Source organism: Peromyscus californicus, unplaced genomic scaffold, assembly GCF_007827085.1.
Source record: "Peromyscus californicus insignis strain IS unplaced genomic scaffold, ASM782708v3 Scaffold_8__1_contigs__length_139910024, whole genome shotgun sequence".
Taxonomy (NCBI): domain Eukaryota; kingdom Metazoa; phylum Chordata; class Mammalia; order Rodentia; family Cricetidae; genus Peromyscus; species Peromyscus californicus.
The window spans coordinates 40,082,900-40,103,141 of record NW_026294606.1 but is presented as its reverse complement, the minus strand read 5'-3'; the positions used below and the strand labels follow the sequence as shown (position 1 = coordinate 40,103,141).

The 20,242-nt window shown below is 44.9% G+C and overlaps 3 protein-coding genes and 1 long non-coding RNA gene across 4 annotated transcripts in view; 2 read left to right on the top strand and 2 right to left on the bottom strand.

Annotated features, from left to right (window-relative positions):
* LOC128103122 (uncharacterized) overlaps nucleotides 1–452 on the bottom strand; it is a 63,426-nt gene extending 62,974 nt beyond the window's left edge. The window contains exon 1 of the mRNA XM_052727203.1: nucleotides 60–452. Coding sequence (XP_052583163.1) covers nucleotides 60–345 — 286 coding nt within the window. The 5' untranslated portion in view covers nucleotides 346–452. The remainder of the gene's footprint in view (nucleotides 1–59) is intronic.
* Nucleotides 453–914: 462 nt separating this feature from the next.
* LOC128103100 (histone H3.1) lies at nucleotides 915–1,577 on the bottom strand. Its single transcript, XM_052727182.1, has one exon. It carries the CDS (start codon nucleotides 1,524–1,526, stop codon nucleotides 1,116–1,118), a length of 411 nt encoding a protein of 136 aa, XP_052583142.1. The 5' UTR covers nucleotides 1,527–1,577; the 3' UTR covers nucleotides 915–1,115.
* Nucleotides 1,578–2,924: 1,347 nt separating this feature from the next.
* Nucleotides 2,925–3,601, top strand: H1-1 (H1.1 linker histone, cluster member). Its single transcript, XM_052728948.1, has one exon. The coding sequence runs from the start codon at nucleotides 2,937–2,939 to the stop codon at nucleotides 3,576–3,578; it is 642 nt and encodes a 213-aa protein (XP_052584908.1). The 5' UTR covers nucleotides 2,925–2,936; the 3' UTR covers nucleotides 3,579–3,601.
* A 5,178-nt stretch (nucleotides 3,602–8,779) lies between these two features.
* On the top strand, nucleotides 8,780–19,111 carry LOC128104294 (uncharacterized). Its single transcript, XR_008215941.1, has 4 exons — nucleotides 8,780–8,972; nucleotides 10,426–10,558; nucleotides 14,041–14,344; nucleotides 18,823–19,111. It is a non-coding gene; the product is annotated as an uncharacterized LOC128104294 (long non-coding RNA).
* Nucleotides 19,112–20,242: the final 1,131 nt, after the last annotated feature.

The window sequence follows — 20,242 nt, the reverse complement described above, 5'->3', positions numbered from 1 at the left end:
TTTGGTTATTAGAAGAGACGAAGGATGAAAGCCTTAGCCGCCGAAGCCGTAGAGCGTGCGGCCCTGGCGCTTGAGCGCGTAGACCACGTCCATGGCGGTGACGGTCTTGCGCTTGGCGTGCTCCGTGTAGGTGACGGCGTCGCGGATCACGTTCTCCAGGAACACCTTCAGCACCCCGCGGGTCTCCTCGTAGATGAGGCCGGAGATGCGCTTGACGCCGCCACGCCGGGCCAGGCGGCGGATGGCGGGCTTGGTGATGCCCTGGATGTTGTCGCGCAGGACCTTGCGGTGGCGCTTGGCGCCGCCCTTGCCCAGGCCCTTCCCGCCTTTGCCGCGACCAGACATGGCTAGAGAAATTAAGAAACCCGAAAGGAAAGTGAGTGAGACCTGAGAACGGGTCCTTATATAGCTGCTTCGCCTTAGTCCCCACCCCAACAGAAAGCGAGAGCCGCCAGCCCGCCGGCGGGAAAGTGACGTCACAGACCCCGCCTTTAAGGCTTACCCAAGAGCCGAAAGCCCGCGCGCGGGAAAGTGACGTCAAGACCCCGCCTTTAAGGCTGGCCCGACGGAGCCGACATCCCGCCGGCGGGAAAGTGACGTCACAGACCCCGCCTTTAAGGCTTAACCAAGAGCCGAAAGCCCACGCGCGGGAAACTGACGTCAAGACCCCGCCTTTAAGGCTGGCCCGACAGAGCCCAAAGCCCGCCGGCGGGAAAGTGACGTCACAGACCCCGCCCTTGAGCTTTGCCTCGGCTTCGAGTGGTTTCAGAATGTCAATACAAAACCTATTTTAAATATTCCAAAGGAATCTTTGCCTTACAAATTTATCAGAACTCAAAAGGCCTAGTTGGTACACATACTACGATAACTAAATAGAATTATTCCAACTCTCCAATGCTGCGGCTATGAGAATGGAGGAAAATGGTTTCGTAGGTTTGACTGGGAAAGCTGTACTTGGCAGTTTCACACTTAACACCGGTTCTGTGCATCCGGGCTTCTCGTTGGGGAAAATTGTGTTCAGTTGGGAAATTGGACCTAGTCCTATTCACAGCCATTTTACTTGAAATTGTGGGTGGCTCTGAAAAGAGCCTTTGGTTATTCTATAACGTGGCAATTTACGCCCTCTCCCCGCGGATGCGGCGGGCCAGCTGGATGTCCTTGGGCATGATGGTGACCCGCTTGGCGTGGATGGCGCACAGGTTGGTGTCCTCGAACAGACCCACCAGGTAGGCCTCGCAGGCCTCCTGCAGCGCCATCACGGCCGAGCTCTGGAAGCGCAGGTCGGTCTTGAAGTCCTGCGCGATCTCGCGCACCAGGCGCTGGAACGGCAGCTTGCGGATCAGCAGCTCGGTGGACTTCTGGTAGCGCCGGATCTCGCGCAGCGCCACGGTGCCGGGCCGGTAGCGGTGCGGCTTCTTCACGCCGCCGGTGGCCGGGGCGCTCTTGCGGGCAGCCTTGGTGGCCAGCTGCTTGCGCGGGGCTTTGCCGCCGGTGGACTTGCGGGCAGTCTGCTTGGTGCGAGCCATTGCAACCGAGAAGCAAGAGAGACTGGAAGTCTGGAACGTGGCAACCGTGCGCTCACAACTACTATTTATAGTATACAAAGCATAGTGATTGGACGGAAATACTGTGCACCTGTGACGTTTAGGACTCTGATTGGCTTATATTTAAGAACTGCAATTGCAGAGTTTCCCTAAGGTAGTCTGTGGCTGCCCTTTTCTTGTATGTGTCTTTTAAGAAAAATGAAAGAAAATTGCGGTGACTGTCAACTTCTCCAGCACCTCTGTCGGCCAACACATGGCAGCTTGGCCTTGTCGCGATTGAAGAGCCTAAAAATAAACTCGATATCCAGAATACTCAAATGTTTAATGAGAATTTTCTGCGTTGTGTGATGGAAGGCCAGAGTCTACCATTTGATTGGTTTACTGCGTTTTCCTTAATAGCCACTAAAAAAGCAGATCTTGAATCCTTCATTTGCGTGGGGTTTCTCCATTTCTTCAAAAGCTACCATATAAACTGAGATCAACATGGGAATAAGGTAGCAGAGAATTCTGACTCGGGTTATTCTGTGTATTTCTTCATTAAATAGCTGGATTTGTCTAGATCCTTTGAGTCCTTGCATTCAAACCTAAATATTTTCAAGCATTCTTAGCCAGAAATCACTCAATGCAGTTGGAAATTATTTTTTAATAAAACGATAATAAAATTGGCCATAGCAGATTAAGGTTATATTACTTTCTAATTTGTTTAAAAAAAAACTGAACAAGTGTTTTTCAAAGCTATTTTGGACTTGAATGTGCCAGGATGAGAAGTCATGCCGTGGCTTTTGCTCTCGCGCAATAATAGGTGCTTTCTCAGAATTGTAGAAAACAGTTCAACCACATTTTAGTAGCACTATTGGTTCTAAATGTGAGATCACTATAGCAACCTGATGCTTGTTAAAGCCCTAAAACAATTCCTTACGTAACATATAAAAAGTAGCCACATAGCTCTTCAGTACAGAAGCTCGTAAATAAGGTCTACAGCACGGTTTTCTGATAGCCTACCATGGAATTATTCCCTGAGCTGTAGAAGCGATCTCTGATACCTCAACAAGCTGCTTGAATTTTGACTGGCTAATTTACAGACACCCTTCAGCACTTGAGCTACTTTCTGATAGACATCTACCGTTTTGTCGGGTCCCTGCTGTGCTTGAAATTCCCTCCTCAAGCACCCAGCCAGAAAGGTTTGGGGGGGCGCCACTAGACTAGTTAAACCCAGAGATCTAGCAGGCGCTTCGGGGCCCGAGGGGGCGGGGCTTCTAGGGCTCAAGGGGCGGGAGTTAGCGTGCACCAATCACAGCGCGGCCCTGCTCTATAAATACGCCGCGCGGGGGCCTTGTCTTCCTACTTCTTTTCTTCGTCTTGGCAATAGCTGTCCCACCCTCTGCAGCTACGATGTCGGAGACGCCGCCCGTCGCTCAAGCTGCTTCTGCTGCGCCTGAGAAGCCCGCGGCTGCAAAAAAGACTAAGAAGCCCGCGAAGGCTGCGGCCCCGAGAAAGAAGCCCGCAGGGCCCTCGGTGTCCGAGCTCATCGTGCAGGCGGTCTCCACCTCCAAGGAGCGCAGCGGCGTGTCCCTGGCCGCGCTCAAGAAGGCGCTGGCGGCCGCCGGCTACGATGTGGAGAAGAACAACAGCCGTATCAAGCTGGGGCTCAAGAGCCTGGTGAGCAAGGGCACCCTGGTGCAGACCAAGGGCACCGGCGCTGCTGGCTCCTTCAAGCTCAACAAGAAGGCGGAGGCCAAGGCCACTACCGCCAAGGTGTCTGTGAAGGCGAAGGCATCGGGGGCGTCTAAGAAACCCAAGAAGACCGCCGGGGCCGCAGCCAAGAAGACTGTGAAGACCCCGAAGAAGCCCAAGAAGCCTGCCGTCTCAAAGAAGCCTTCCAAAAGCCCCAAGAAACCGAAGGTGGTGAAGGCCAAGAAGGTGGCCAAGAGCCCCGCCAAGGCAAAGGCGGTGAAGCCCAAGGCTGCCAAGGCTAAGGTGACAAAGCCCAAGACCGCGGCTAAGCCCAAGAAGGCGGCGCCCAAGAAAAAGTAAACAGTTCGGTTGGAGGCTTCTTCAGTAACCCAACGGCTCTTTTCAGAGCCACCTACATAGCTCGGGAGAGCTTAGCACGCCTTTCACTTGTACCTGGTACAAGTTAAAGTTCCTAGATAACACAGTATACCTGGCTGCCCTCAGCAGCTGGAGGCTTTGAGTGACAGCCTGTTATGGTTGGGGTCCGTGACTGCAAAGCTAGCTAACATTCCCAAGTTCGTTCGAAAGTAACACCTGGGTAGAGTTAAGATGAGACAGTAACCCAGGGAGGAACCCCGCCCTCCCCAGGTGCGGTCGATCGGTTATCTTTACGTGGCTAGAGGCCACCTGGGTAAGTGTCCTGGGCTGCCCACATGACGCTGAGAATGAGGTCCTTTCGCAATGCTCAAAGTACATGACAGGGTCCGTGGCACAGAGGGCATGTGGCATGGTCAGGACAAAGTTTAAGAGCAGTGGGTTTTTTCCAAGCATAAAAGGCTGGGTTCCTTATCAGAATGCTGGATGCTTGGAAGTTCGGTTTTGTGAGAGAGTTCCTGGTACTTCTGCTCTTAGAACACAGTTGGTCCATCTCCCACACGCTGGAAATAATGTCACAGGCAGCTCTTATTTAGCCTTTGACTTTGCTACCCACTTGTGCTCTTGAACTGATTCTCCTGCCTCCCAAGTACCAGGGTTACTCCCAACCCCTACCCACCAGTCTTGCTGGGCTCCCCTATTTAATCCTTTGAATTCAGTTTTTTTTTTTTTTTTTTTTTTTTTTTTTTTTTTTTTTTTAAGAATTATTGGTGTGGGTGTACCCTTGTGTCTGGAGGTTGGGAACAACTTGAAATTGGTTCTCTTCTACAGCTTGGGTCCAGGGGGTTATCTCTATCAGGCTTGGTGGCAAGTGCCTTTTACTCTCCGAGCCATCTTTCTGGCTCTAAACTTAGTTTTTTTGGTTTGTTTTTGTTTTTTCTTTTTCTTTTTTTTTTTTAATACATTTGGCCATAAACAGTAATTAGGGTTATTTTACTGAAATGTGATATATGCACGTTTAGACATCTTTTTCAACAAAACTTTAGAAAACAAATTAGTCAAGGCACAGGCCCTTTATCTCAAGCACAGGAGAAGCTGAAGCTGAAGCTAGGATCCTGAATTCAGGCCAGCCTAGGCTACACAGCCAGAGGCTGTCTTAAATTCAGGGAGGATTTGATTGAGTTTTGTTTGTTTTGTTTTTAACCAAAAAAGTATTTCCCATGAAGTATTCTGATCTATCCATTTGTTAATCTGTTGGTAAGCACTAAATTGAACATGATACAACAAATAGGACTCCATGCATACTGTTAATTATAAAGTATATTTTACAGTTTTAGTAAATGACTTCTAAGAATAGCTCAACTTCCAGAAGCGAGCTCGTTTCGGCTTCCCTCCTCCGTGGGGGCTCATTCATTTCTGCAGAGTCGAAAGGATGCAAAATATCTTGACCACTAGCATCTACTTTGTTTATTGGCTACCTTAATATTGCTTCTGGGAATTGCTTGCTAGTATTTCTTGCTCATTTTTTCAGAGTGGTCTGTCTTCTTGTTCCATCACGGGTTTGTATGTTTATTTTTATGTGTTAGTGTTTTCCCCACATGTATGTACACTGTACATGCCCTGGAGGTGGAGTTACAGATGATTGTGAGCCACCATGTGGGTGTGGGGAACAAATCACCAAGGGTTTGTTCTCAACAAGAACAAGTGTTCTTAACCACTGAGCCATCTCTCCGCTTGCCTCTATTATATTTTTTTATAATTTTTAGCAGAAAAAGAAACTTTAGGGTTTTTTTTCATCAGCATTGCAGTATTCTAACTTTGATCTTTTCTTCTCTTTATTTTTTGTGTGGCATACTTTTTTTATTTTCATGTGTGATGCATATTAAATTTAATGTTTTAAATATTATATGTGAATGTTTTAATGTGTTAAATATGCATATGTCTTTAATGGCTTCTGAGTTTCAAGTTTTGGTTAAGAAATTACACCCCAGTGACTGAATTATTTGTGTAGTATCTTAGATTTTAAGAATGTTGCTTTTTAAAACATTTTTAGGTTCAGCTGGGTCAATCTAGTGTACACGTCTACTTGAGAGGCTGAGGCAAGATGACGCCAAATTCATGTACTGCCTGGGCTACAGAGTGAGGTTTTTGATACCATCATGTGCAAATTAGTAAGACCCTACCTCGGACTAGAAAGTTGAAAGGAGGGAGGGCTGAAAAAAAAAAAAGGCTTAGCATGTAGCCCAATGGTAGAACATTTGCCTAACATGTGTGAGACCCTGGGTTTAGTTGCCAGTACTGCCAAAAGAAAAGAAAAATCAGTTTTTAATCCATAAATAATATATTTAATGTTGTTTTAGTTAGCTGTTCCAAAAACATTCATAAATAATTCATTCACTTCCTTCACTAGGCTAACATAAACTCTTTTATTTCTAAGCTTCTTACATAATAGGATCTAGAGTCTATTTTTGCATCTACTATTCTCTCCGAGGTACCTTTTAAATTCTTTATTCCTATTTATAGGCTTATTTCTACTGTGACTAGAACATTTCTCATGGCCTTTTGTTGCCTCTTACCGGTAACAGGTAAAAAGCATATTGAATTCTTGTATCCAGCTAATTTGCCAATTTGTGAAATTCTACTTTATATTACTCTTTTAAAAATACTGTGTGGAGTTTTTCATAGTCGACAGCAAAATAAATAAATCCACTTTTTTTTTAATTCCTCAATATGAATCACATGCATTTTTGTGCTGCTTTTGCTACAGAACTCAATTGGTTTTAGCAGGCATTTTAACTCCTGGTTTGAATTTGTATTGTATTGGATGTTTGTTAGCATATTTCTTACTAATTTTTTAGTATATGTATTTTAAGTAGTTCCTGTTCATTCTCTTTTGATTTAAATTGTTTGGATAGCTGATAGATCTTCTTTATATAGTGATATGATTTAAATTTGTTTAGTACTTCCTTAAATGTGAGGCCCACAGATATGGTAGGACTGGAAGACTCGGGAGTAGAAGAAGGAAACTTGTTTTTCTGAGATGGATGTTTCTGAGAGAAGCAGAGTGGAGTGATGGAGTTGAGAGAGGGCAAGTCACGATACTGTGAGTCTGCAGCCTGGGAAATTAGCAAGTAGAATGCGGACTCACCAGCTGACTCAAATGCTGCTGATAGACCAACGTGAGTCAGAGTTCCTTAGTTCTGCTGTGCGGAATCATTTCATGGCCTTGATAACAGCTTGTGGGAGGGTGAAGTTATAAATTCGAATCTTTAATATATGTGTGTGTTTAAAGCTTGGAGATTGGGTCAGGCCACCAAGGTAGTGACTGAGATAGTATATGAGAGAGAGAGAGAGAGAGAGAGAGAGAGAGAGAGAGAGAGAGAGAGAGAGAGAGAGAGATCTCATTCCTGTTCTTCCAGTGTCAAAGGTGAGGGAGATCTGGCCTTTTACATTTATCACACATAATTCTGAATCTCTAAGTCTATATTTTGGGGCTTCCATTTGTTGACTTTAAAGTAAAGACCTAAAGTAATTTGCTCTGAATTGCTTTTAGTGGTTTGCGACGGGATCTCATGACTCAGTATGCAGCTGAGGATGATCTTCAATGCCTGATGTTCCTGCCCCATCTCCAAAATGCTATGATTACAAAGACACGGCCTACCATGGCTGGCTAAAGTAGTGTTTTCCGACTACAGCCTGGTAGGAATGGAATAAAAGAGAACATGTTATAGCGTGTCACATCACAGAGCAGAAAGTATCTTCCTGGAATATAGTATATATTTTAGACATTTATGTTGTTAGCTGTGTGCATGCATTTTCTGCATCATAAAGCCAGTGGTTGAGATGTGACCATGGTCTTCCAGTCTGGAGAGTCCATGTTTAAGCTGATGTCCTGACTGTAGAATTGGCAGATCTACCTCCACATACAAGCAGCAGAGACTTGAAGACAGAGCTTCCTGAGACCACAAGGTGACAGCAGGCACGTACATATTCTATGTTTTTAATTATTCCGTTTATTTATTTTGTAAGTGAGAGAGAGGTGGGGGAGAGGGAGGAAGGAAAGGAGGGAGGAGAGAGTGAGAGCACATGACACAGCCTCCTGTGAAGGCTAGAGAAGAATTTGTGGGAACCAGTCCTCTCCTACCACGTGAGTCCCGGGAACTGAAGCGGGTCGGGACCTTTTCTGGCTGAGCCAATCTTATGGATCCAGATTCTATCCTTTACCACTTGCTTTGTCTCTGCCTTTGGAACTTTTTAAAAGGGAAAGGGAAAGGCTGAGAAAAATCACCGGAAATAACTGAAGACCTGTAGGACCTCAATAAAGTGGTACATACACTACAAATAATGGGTTTTTCCAGTTCATACAACGATGCAACACAGACAGGAGAAAGATGGGCCAGGGAGTCGGAGGAGAATCTCTCACGCAGGTTTTATTGTGTCTTATGCAGCCAAATTACAAAAGGAAAATGTTGAGGGAAAGGGAGAGAATTTATTGTTTTCTTTATCTTTTCAGCTTGTTGACAATGTACAATGCAATGTAAATAAAAGATGGCCAGAAAGATGGTGAGATGCATCCAAACTAAAGATGTTTGCTGCTGCAAGCCTGAAGATCTGAGTGTGATCCTTGTGACCCGCACTACAGAATTCAGTGCTCACAAGTCCTCTGATTCAATGTGTGTGTCATAGCATGCTCACACCCACACACATACACCCCCCACGCCCCACACACAATAAATAAATGGAATTCATAAATTTTAAAAAGCAAAGCTAGATTAAGCCAGAAATATTTTCAGCTAACTAGATGTTTAATAAAGACATAGCCTAGGAATTCACTCCAGCATTCCTTCCCGTGTGTGTTCCATTGCTTTAACCGGCTACCATTGCAAATATTTTTCAATGTTAACAAAAGTTACACCGTCATTGTCAAGTGTGTCTTAGAGCAGATCCCCAGAGGGAGGATTTCTGTGCAAAGTGGCAAAAAGTAACACAATAAATTACAGGTTTTCATGAAATCATTATATAATTTTTTGAAATACAAATAATGAAGGACAAAATGCTGACAGACCTCAACTACCATTGACACAGCTTTGTAAGTTTTATTTTTAGTAAGTAATATATTATTTCAAAAGTCAAAACTATGTGGAAAGATGCACATTGAGCTTCCTTCTGTCATGGCCATAGTTTATGCAAATCCAAACACAAAGTATGTACAAATGTTTTGTGTTTTTCTCCCTCACCCTTTCACAGGATAATACCCATTCTGGACTGTCTGTCCCTGGGCTGAGTCTGTAAAGGGACATAGTTCTTTTGTTCTCAGTGATAGGTGGCATACATCGTGTGATGGAACAAGACTTTTTTCTGGCTCATATCTATCTACAGGTGAGTGTGTGTATGTAAGAAATTAGTCCTTCCTTTGCAATACAAAAAAATGCAAGCTACACTTCCTTTTTCAAGATAGTCAGTCACCTGTCTTTAGAATTGTTTGGGATGAATTTTGCTATACCACCTGTGCTGGCTAGTTTTATGTCAACTTGACACACGCTGTAGTTATCTGAGAGGAGACAAACTCAACTGAGAAAATATCCACAGGCTGTCGCAAGCTTGTAGAGCACTTTCTTAATTGCTGGTTGATGGGGGAGAGCACAGCTCGTGGTGGGTGGTGCCATCCTTGGGCTGGTGGTCCTGCGTTCTACAAGAAAGCAGACTGAGCAAGACAGGGGTAGCAAGCCCTCCATGGCCTCTTTATCAGCCTCTAACCCCAGGTTCCCGCCCTGTTTAAGTTCCTACCCTGACTTCCTTCAATGATGACTGGAGATGTGGAAGTGTGAGCGCTTTCTCCCACAAGGTGCTTTGGTCATGGTGTTTCATCATGACAATAGTATCCCCTAACTAGGACACCATCTTCTTTATTTTTGTGTAATATATATATATATATATATATATATATATATATATATATATATATATTTTAATCAAACCACCGTACTGACCCATCTCCACCCTAGCTGGTCTGGACCACCTCCTCTAGGAGGAAGGCCAATTTGGGAAATCAAACACCCGGAGGATGCCTACTTAGTGATAGGAACCAATGCCCAAGAGAACCCACTGCCCAGCTACCAGGATGTGAGGGTTCAGAACTTCCCCAAGTTTTGAAGGTAGGAAGATGAAAGTTATACTTGCTTTCTCTCTTCCTAAGCACTGAGCTCTGACCATCTGCTTACTCCTCCAGAGACTTAGTGTTCTTAACTGTACCTGGGCTATAATAACAGCGTATCTTACTTCAAGCAAGAGTATATTAATGTGTGTTAAAGGCCACATCCCAGCATTTGGTGGCTTGAAAGAGCCAGCTGGAAATTTTTCAGGCATTTTGTGAGTCCATTGTTCAGCCCAGCAGTTACTAAAAGCATATAAGTTACAATTAAATACCATATTTTTCAAGTCAGGTACCAAGCTCTTCCAACTATATAATAAGCATCCCACACCTCTCGTACTTTGAGATGATGTGATACTGTGCATTTCTTCAGTCACATTGTTAATTGACTGTCTGGTGGGAATAGTTCAGCCATAAAAATGGGCAGCATTACAAGGAGGGCTTTTTTTTTTTTTTTTTGAGCATGTATTTTGGGGAGATCGTTTTTCTAAGAGTTGGGTTTTTCTGTAGAGGCTGATTTTTAGGGGCAGAGAAGATGCTGAATGCTGTTATTGGGTTCAACTGTCAGAACTAGGAGGAACGCCTCCTAGGATGGTCTCAACAAACTGGGAAGTAAACAGGAAGTAAACGAGGTCCTTCTCATCCTTTCGGCCTTCATCTTCCCGTGGTACTCCCATGTAGGACCTGACGGAGGTTGTGAGGCAGCCAGATCTGGAGCTGGGGCTAGGTCCTCCTGAGCAGTACACGGTGGCTTAGGTCATCACGTCCTGATCTGGGACGGCTTCATTCTCACTGGTGCTGCTGTCACACCTTGGTAAGTGGCCCCTTCATTACATCTGTTGTGTATAGTCTTTTGATCTGAATTCTTCGTGTGGGAATCCTAATACAGTATCCTTTCATTTCCCGGCACAAAAAGAGTAAAGGATACCAAATCCGTACCAGTCATGGTGTTGGCATCCTACTAAAATGGTTTTTATTGTTCCTGTAAAGGGAGTGGGGTGGCAGATACAAGTGGGGACTATGTGAGGCTGGGAGAAACTCAAAGCTTTCGGGGGGAGCATGTATTAAATATTGTCATACAGGGTCTTAGTTAGGGTCACTACTGCAGTGATGAAACATAAGGACCGAAAGCAACTTGGGGAAAGGAAAGAGTTTATTTCATCTATGTTACCACACCACGGTTCATCATCAGAAGTCAGCCAAGGCAGGAACTCAAACAGGGCAGGAACCTGGAGGCAGGAGCTGAGGCAGAGCCATGGAGGGGTGCTGCTTACTGGCTTGCTCCTCATGGCTTGCTCAACCTGCTTTCTTACAGAACTAGAACCACCATCCCAGGGATGGCACTACCCACCATGCACTGGGCCCTCCCGCATCACTCACTAACTAAGAAAAAGCCCTACAGGGCTGCCTGCTTACACCCTGATCTTCTGGAGGCATTTTCTCAATGGAGACTCCCTCATCTAAGATGACTACAGCTTCTGTCAAGTTGACATAACACTAGCCAGCATGTATAGAACAGAGGCCCAAAGAAGACAGAGATTCTGCTCTCCACTGTTCACTCTCAGTGCCTACACTTCAGCCTAACTCACAGCGAGTGCTTCATAAGGCAGAGCCCTCAAGTGCAAAAGGAAGCATTTGGAATCTCTACTAGCGCTGATGATGAATTCTGAAGTCTTTGCTATCAGCACTCCTCTGGGTGTTCACTGTTGATTACTAATGGAAGGTGCTGGGAATGGAGCCATCTGCCTCCCTGATTGGCAGCTGTTGGACTCTTTCTTCTTGCACTGGCTACCTTGAGGAAAAAGAATGTCAGCCAAACATAGAGCCAAGACTGCATTTGTGCCAACACCAGCTAATTCAGATGTCCCATAGATACCTTGGGACAACCATACAAAGAAGCCCCTGGCTCCTGAAGGCACAGACTCAGCCAGGATTATTAACAAGTAGTCCGATGAGAATCTTTGCTGTCACTAGCTTGTATGAACTCTGGATGACCTTACAACTCTTCCCCACTAGCTGCTCCTAACTCGGTCAGATGGCTATGTAAAGCAAGCAGGTCTTACGAGGAATCAGCTTTGAGTTCAGAAGCATGCTGGTTAGTTTTGTGTCAGTTTGACACACAAACTTGAGTCGTCTGAAAGGAGGAGACCTCAGTTGAGACAATGCCTCCGTCAGATCCGGCCGTAAGGCATTTTGCTAATCGGTGATTGATGTGGGAGGGTCCAGCTCATGGTGAGTGGTATCACCCCTGGGCTGGTGGTCCTGGGTTCTATAAGAAAGCAGGCTGAACAAGCCAGGAGTAGTAAGCCAATAGATGGCACCCCTCCATGGCCTCTGCATCAGCTCCTGCCTCCAGGTTCCTGCCCTGTTTCAGTTCCTGTCCTGACTTCCTGCAATGATGAACAACTATGTGGAAGGGTAAGCCAAATAAACCCTTTCTTCCCAGCTTGCTTTTTAGTCATGGTGTTTCGTTGCAGCAAAAGAACCCCTAAAACAAGAGGGAAAAAGAAAGGAGCTGTGCCAAACATGTCATGACATCAGAACAAATATACCGCTATCACTTTGCCTGGCAAGCACTTTTGCTCTTTCCTGCCATGATGCGAGGTCTAGCATTTATCCCTAGACTGGGGCCTTGGCATATTGAGATAATCATGCCAGTGATAATGTATAAGGGACCTGGGGAGATGGCTCAGTTGGTAAAATGCTTGACTTGAAAAGGTGAGGGCCCAAGTTCACTTCTTAACACCTAGGCACAAAAAGGTCTATGGCCATACTTGTAATCATTTCCGCTTCTCTTCCTGAAGTGACCTGTATCTCCCTGTCTCTTCCTTCTGAAGATCGTATAAGCGTGTCGATCTCACTGAGTTTTAGGATAGTCTCTTCTCTTTCATGTAATATTCTTTGCACGTGAACAAATTTTAAGTAACTGTTCCCCTGCAACGTGCCTGATGTCAGTTTATTTCATAGACTGCGTTACAGAACCTTTCAAGGGTAGAGGCACTGATCTCCACACCCCTACATGTTTCTCTTACAAACTTATGCCAAATGTTCTCAGGCCGGCCTGCCTGCCTGCCTGCCTGCCTGCTGCCATGCTCCCTGTCCTGATGATCATGGACTCTAACCTTTGAAGCTGTAAGTCCCCAGTAAACTCTTTCTGGTATAAGTTACCTTGGTCGTGGTCTCTTCACAGCAATAGAAACGTAACTGAGACAGAAGGGCTGAGGCTAATGATTCAGTTTAAGATGATTCAGAACCCAGCAGCAGGAGGAAGGAAGGATCATGTTTAAGTACAAATCAGTAACATACAAGTCATGTGTCTGCAAGAGTTGAAGCAATATAAAAGCCTCTTCTTTTGAAGTCAGCAAGATAGATCTTTGTCAAAAAATTAAGCCCAATGTGGTAGCAAATCCCTGTAATCCTAGCACAGCAGAGGCTAAGGTGCCAGGCAGGAGAGATGTTCTAAAGAGAGATGTGCATCTCCTTAGCCTATCAGACTGCTGAAATGATGGATCCCAGAGAATAAAATCATCCCCAGAAGTCCCAAACGCAGGGAAGGGAAAAACTAAATCCCCAGTGCCAGCCAGAGGAGGCATCTGCCTTCCAGGAGGAGACTTCAAACAGTTCTGAGAACTCATCAGACCACACAGAGAGAGCAGAGCTTAGACCATGGTAGGACCATACCTACACCTGGATCGTTGAACTCTCCGTACTAATTAGCCCCTTGCCCTCTATTTAAACCCAAGCCTTATGTCAGTGCCCGTGAAGACAGGCTTGAAGGCTGCTGGACCCTTTACTCCTCTTCCCACTGTGGCAGCGATGAAGAAGTCCCCTTTCCCCTATTTCTTTAATTGGTATAATGAGCACAGGTGGCTGAGCCTAGGTTATTGAGGTTTTGGGGACCCAGATCTTGCCCTAAGAACTCTGGAAACAGCTGGAACACAAATTCCAGGCCAGCTTGGGTAGTAAGGAATCTGCCTCCCCGGCCCATAAGAAACCAAGAGAAATAGAAGAGGAGGATGAAATTTAAACACTGAGACAAAAATACATTTGTTGCTTACCTGGAACAAAGTCTCGTTGGAAGTGTGTGGCTTGCTTTGGTTGAAGACAAAGTTTCACGTAGCCCAGGGTGGCATTAAACTTGCTATGTGCCCAAGGATGACCTGAGCTCCTGATCCTCTTGCCTCTCCCTCCCAAGTGCTGGGATGACAAGCGTGTGCCGCCACACCTGGTTGACTTTGTGGTTTTTTGGTTTGTTTGGTTGGTTGGTTTAATAAATACTTTTTGAAATGTATACAGATTAAAAAGGAGCCAAAGATGATTTAGCTCCCCGTGGTCAATAGCATGGAAATGAGCGAACAAGGAGAATGTGGACAATGACTGAGCTCAGGGCCAGACTCCACGGGGCAGCACCTGTAACAGGAAAGGCCGGACTTCGAATGGTGCCAGGAAACTCCACCACTCAGTTACCCAAGCGGCAATCCAGTGTGCTAAGTGCTGAAGAGAACAAAACGGATTCTAAGTTTTGTTAACAGAAAGCAAATGGCCATTCTGGAAACAAGGGGTAGGGAAGAATTTCTCAAATCTAAGCAGAAGTTATGAGGTGAGTTTCAATAATTTTGACTACAGTAAAGTTAAGGCTCTCTGTTAAGATTTACACTGTTAACACAGATACCACTTTACTCCTACCAGAGCGGTATGACGCAACATGTTAGAAAGTGTCATGGATGACCGGAAGGGGGATGACTGAAATTCAGAATACTCTCAGGGTCTGATACAAGAACACCTGCTAGTCCTCAGTACCTGTTTGAATCAAAGCCTTCGTTGAGGGGGTGATGATGAAGGGCAGCGGCTGTATACTGTAGAGAGGCTCAGTCTGAAGTTACTGGAGCTGAGATAAACTCCACATGCACCAGGGAAGGGCCTAGTCACTGGAAGTGAGTCAGTTTTTGCCCTGAGCAGTGCAGCCTGAGGAATTCCTCTCAAGGTGCTCAGGTGCACCCAGACCCTTGACATCCACAAGAAAGAATTTCAGAGCACATTAAAGTGAGACAAAAGTTGTTGAGTTTCTTGATTAAACAGAAAGACAAGACACACTTGAAGAGTGAGGTGTGGACATTAGGTGACGAGCCCCTCCAGTGCCCCAGCAGTAGCAATAAATGTGCTGGTGGCAGAGAGGTGGGGGTGGGATTGAAGCTCTCTAATCTGTGACTAAGTTTAGGCAGTAGAAAGGCTGTGTGTACTGGTATGCTTTCATTGAGCCAAAGAATTCTGTTCTGGAGACTCCTTAGGTATATTTGCAGCTTGCAGGTAAAAATGGGGTGGGGGGGGGGGGGCCGCCGCTAAAATAGGAAGAAGCATTGGTTACTCTTTAACAATCTCTTTTGAGCTGTTTCTCAGACAAGGGAGCACAGTTTTCTGCAGGTGGTCTGGTCAGTTAAGTTGAAATTCCTGGATGTCAACCAGAGAGTATGGGAATCACAACAGGAACCCTTGACTTCTCCTACCACTCTGTCTCCTAAGTAGCTACCCTGCCTCCATATCTAAAGAGCATTCTGAATCACAGGAATATGAAACAGCCTAACATCACAGTAGCAGAGACTGAGGCACTCCCAAATCCACATGGTGGTGACATACATAGACGTGTCCACCGATGGAAGAACGAAATAACAGAGTTAACCTAGTCCTTGGACTCAAATGCATATTATCTACATAGCTGAAGTACAACCAATATCAACGCAGTGGAAAAGCGAGTGACTAAAGGAAAGACAGGAAGGCCGGTAGAAGAGGGCAGTTAATACACACTAATTTGCCTTCTCTTTTTAAAGTCACTTAAATAATGTGGTATGGAATCTGACATTTGGAAAACTTTAATATACAGTACTTTCTGTACGGTACTGGGCATTGAACCCAGAGCCTTGTGCTCAGCATTCACTGTTGAGCTATAGTCCCAGTTTTTATTGTTTTTATTATTTTTGTATGTATTAGTACACTCCAAAGGCAGCAGTGGTAACAGAAAAATTGTATCTGTGTCTGTATTTTGAGACGGGATTCCCCTAAACTGCTTAGGCAAGACTGTAGCATGAATCTTAAAAAGTCTTAATAAGCCAGGCGGTGGTGGCGCACGCCTTTAATCCCAGCACTGGGGAGGCAGAGGCAGGCGGATCTCTGTGAGTTCGAGGCCAGCCTGGTCTACAGAGCGAGATCCAGGAAAGGTGCAAAGCTACACAGAGAAACCCTGTCTCGAAAAACCAAAAAAAAAAAAGTCTTAATAAAAACAAACCCGGAGCCAGGTATAGGGGTTAATGTTGAAAGATCAGAGAAACAGAACAAGCCACAGCCACCTCACCTTGCCAATTCCTCAGCTGATCCTGTTTCCTCAGACTGGAAGCCTCTGAGTCTTCATTCAAATGGATCTCAGGGGAACTGTTGCTAAAAGCCTAAAAGCTTAACCAACTCTAGTTCCTGGTCCTCACGCCTTTCTGCTTCCTGTCATCACTTCCTGGGATTAAAGGCATGTGTCACCATGCCTGGCTGTTTCCAGTGTGGCTTTGAACTCACAGAGATCCGAGATCCGGATGGATCTCTGCCTCCGGAGTGCTAGCATTAAAGGCGTGTGCTACCACTGCCTAACCTCTATATTTAATACAGTGGCTGTTCTGTTCTCTGACCCCCAGATAAGTTTATTGGGGTGCACAATATATCAACCACACAAGACTTGAACTTATGACCCTGCTGATTCAGCCTCTCTAGCAACAAGAAGGCCTGCGCCTCCAAGCCCAACTTTTAAACATCTTTTTAATACAAACAGGCACAAGAGAACACAGCCTGTCTTTAAAGTGTGGCTGTTTGGGGGATGTGGGCGAGTTCTTCCTTTTATTTCACTTCACCTTTTATTTCTTTATAAACACCTTAAAGCAAATACAGTCACATGTATTTAAAAGTAGGAAGGTTCAGTCCGCAAAGTTCCATTATTTGGGGGAATAGAATTGAATCCCACTCAGTCTTTCACAAGGAAGGTCAGTTAAGTGCAGATGCAGTCTACCAAGCCAGAAAGGGTGGATCACATTTAGGCTCCGCCCATCCCCATCCCCCACCGCCCACTCGGGTCTTGTCTCACTCTATTGCCATCATCACCCCCAGTCTGCTGCTCCCATCTGGACCTCTCAACCTAGAGAATCAGGGATGCAGCGATCTAGCCTCAGGCGCTTTGTTCACAGTGACCTAGGCTGATAAGATACTGGGTCTGGTGACAGCCGGCCCGATCAGAAGCATCAAAAAATCAAACCTTGCTGTCAGCGCTGTGTCAATGGAGTCCCAGAGCTAAGCCTGCCACACCAGGTCTCAGGCCTAGCTGAGTCTGAACGCATGCTCCCCAGGGGGGCTGGCTGCTCAGGAGTACGTCTCATAAATAGCCAAAATTCTGTTGTGAAATATCACGAGAACAATTTATTTTTAGCAGAACAAAACATGGCAAACTCCTTATTTTAGTTATTTACACAATACTTGTTAACAAAGCAATGGATTTCTTTTTTTTTTTTTTTTTTTTAAAGATTTATTTATTTATTATGTATACAGTGTTCTGTTTGCATGTATGCCTATAGGCCAGAAGAGGGAGCCAGATCTCCTTACAGATGGTTGTGAGCCACCATGTGGGTGCTGGGAATTGAACTCAGGACCTCTGGAAGAACAGCCAGTGTTCTTAACCTCTGAGCCATCTCTCCAGCCCAGCAATGGATTTCTTTATAGCACTTCTAGATAGTATACTTCGTTCTAATCCATCTCCTCACATCTTTCCTGGTCACCCTGTGCTGGTTCTTTTCCTCTCCCCCAAGTAGCCCCCTTCTGCCTTCTGGTCACAGCTATCATTGCCCCTCTCATTCCCGACTCTCTACTCCTAAGACATCTCCTTTCATTACCAAATCTGGTTTCTAGTTTCATGACCATCCCCACCACCACACACAAATTTAAATCTAGTTTCCATATATGAGAAAACATGAACTATTTTTCTCCGTGTCCGTCTTCTTTGGGTTAGCATGATTTCTGGCTCCAAACATCTTCACAAGAAATAAACTCATGATCATGTCCTTGCAGAACTTATTGTTTTAAATTGTGAATTGACAGCAAAAATATCTTTAATTTCCTTGTAGCTCATTGGTCAGGTCCTGAGTTGAGGGTTCTCTGGATAATTAGACTTGGCCCCCTTCTGCTGATACAGCTGATGAGGAGACACAGATTCAGGGTGCCCACAGGCCATGGGCCTCTCCCTCTACCAACTGTGGCACTGCCGCCCATCAACCTCCCGACAAAAGGCTGACCATAGAGCTTTGGCCACTTCGGAACAAAATCAGAAGAGAGACCATGAGAGGGAGCTGCTTAGTGACTCTGACTTATGATGGGAAGGCTGGAGGTTCAAATCTTTTCCTTGTTGTTTGGGAGTGGCTTTATTTTAGCTAGCCATGGTGGTGTGCAGTTGTAATCCCAGCACTTGGAAGGTGGAGCAGAAGGATCGGATGTTCAAGGTCATGCTCAGCTACTTAGCTTGGGGAAGTGGTTAAGAGAGAGGGGAAGAGGATGTATGTTTTCCAATAATTCAATCATTTGATGGTGAAGTTCATTAATTTCATTAAAATATCCAGCACTTTGTTCCTGCACTTCTTAACTAGAACCCAGGGTCACAGCTCCAGCAGAGACCAGAGGGATCCCATGGAAAGGTGTGAGGGGTATGTCTAGCTTTCACTTACTACTTATAATGGACCCAGAATGTGCAGTGCACTAAAGGAAGTACCCAGGAGTGGATCTTACATGGCAGGGGCACCTGGAAAGTGGCTAACAGCTGTCAACTGGGGAATCATATCAAATAGGATGAACACCGTAACTTGATTAAAGAACATAATTATTTAAAATATTTACAGGAAGTTCCTACCGTTGATGTTACTAGAATTTAAGACTGAGGTCTATGGGACCAGAACTGCGCCGGGGAGAGCAGGCTGACCTGATAACAGACCTTCTGTGTAGTATCTTGTTGATGTTTCTCCAGCGGCCCCTGTCTAACATTCCTGCTATGCCCTGTCTCTACAGCTGGTCTTCTCCATGCCCCACCCATGCCTGACCTGCCAAACAGTTAACAAAGGACAGAAGTTCAAAGGGAAGATTCTCCTTTTCTGTTTAGCTAAATGTGTCCCGAACAATATCCACTAATTCTGCATGCCGATGATGGGTTCCCAGACTGGATATATGAGAAGCTTGGGTGGGATGGAGTGGGAAAGAGCTCCTGCCACAGCCTTCTAGTAAGTATTTCCTGAATTATACTCAGAATTCATACAAAGTTGTGTTAGTCAAGTTCATGCCCTGCCCACCTTGAGGTAGACAAAACAGGAACCATAGTACATTTTTAATCCTGTCAGTATGAACAGAAAACAAGAGTTATCTTGAGATTCTTCCTCTGAACACAGAGGCTGTGTAGTATGTTCATAATTTTTCAATATTCCAATGCATCTTGAAAGATTTATTTTAATATGTTGAAATCTACTTCTTTAAAACATGTTAGTCTAGTTGGAGTATACCAAATGGTCTTACACACAACTTGACTATGTTGTCTGGAAGGAAAAAAATAAGCCAGGGCAACAGCAAGAGCAATGGTTGAGTTAATGCTGTTTTGAGTTCTTATTCTTTCATCCAGTTAACAGACATTGTCATTCATTCATCCTTCACACAGGAGGTTGATGGGCAACAAATACAGTTGAGAAACAAAAACTTTGACCTTGGTGTCACTTTATCATCACCCTAAAGAGGACTGAAAATCAAAATCCTAAACCCACAAAGGGAAGGAGAAAAAAGATATAATTGTCGCTATTATTTTGTTTTCCTTTCCCTGAAGCTGACCATCTATGATATTTTTAGCCTTTCTATCAATCAAATCAGTGCACATTTATTGAAGGTTCATTAAAAAGCATTGGAACAACAGTGAAGGAAAACATTCAAGTTTCTGCCTTATGAGACTTACGCATTTTTCCATGCTACCATGGGGACTTTTATCTCTTCCCTTGATCATTTCTGGCAGGTAGGAACAAAGGAGAATCTTTATAAACCTGGAAAAAGGGCCTCAAGTGTTACGAGTCTTTCTTTGTCCCACCAGTCAGCTCCTAAATAACCACACAGAGACTTCTTATTAACTATGAAAGCTGGAACTATAGCTTACGTTTGTCTCAACTAGCTCTTATAACTTAAATTATCCCATTTACGTTAATCTACATTCTGTTATGTGGCATTTTACCTCTCTTTAATATAGTACCTCTTGTTTCCTCTCTGCCTCGCTGATGACTCCAATCTTTCTTTTTCCCAGAGCCCTCTCTGTCCCAGGAAGTCCCACCTAACCTCTTCCTGCCTAGCTATTGGCCACTCAGCTCTTACACCAATCACAGAATACATTTTTACACAGTGTACAAATATCCCACAACATCAGAGTATCCCGGAAGGAAGCCTTGGGGAAGGTGAAGAT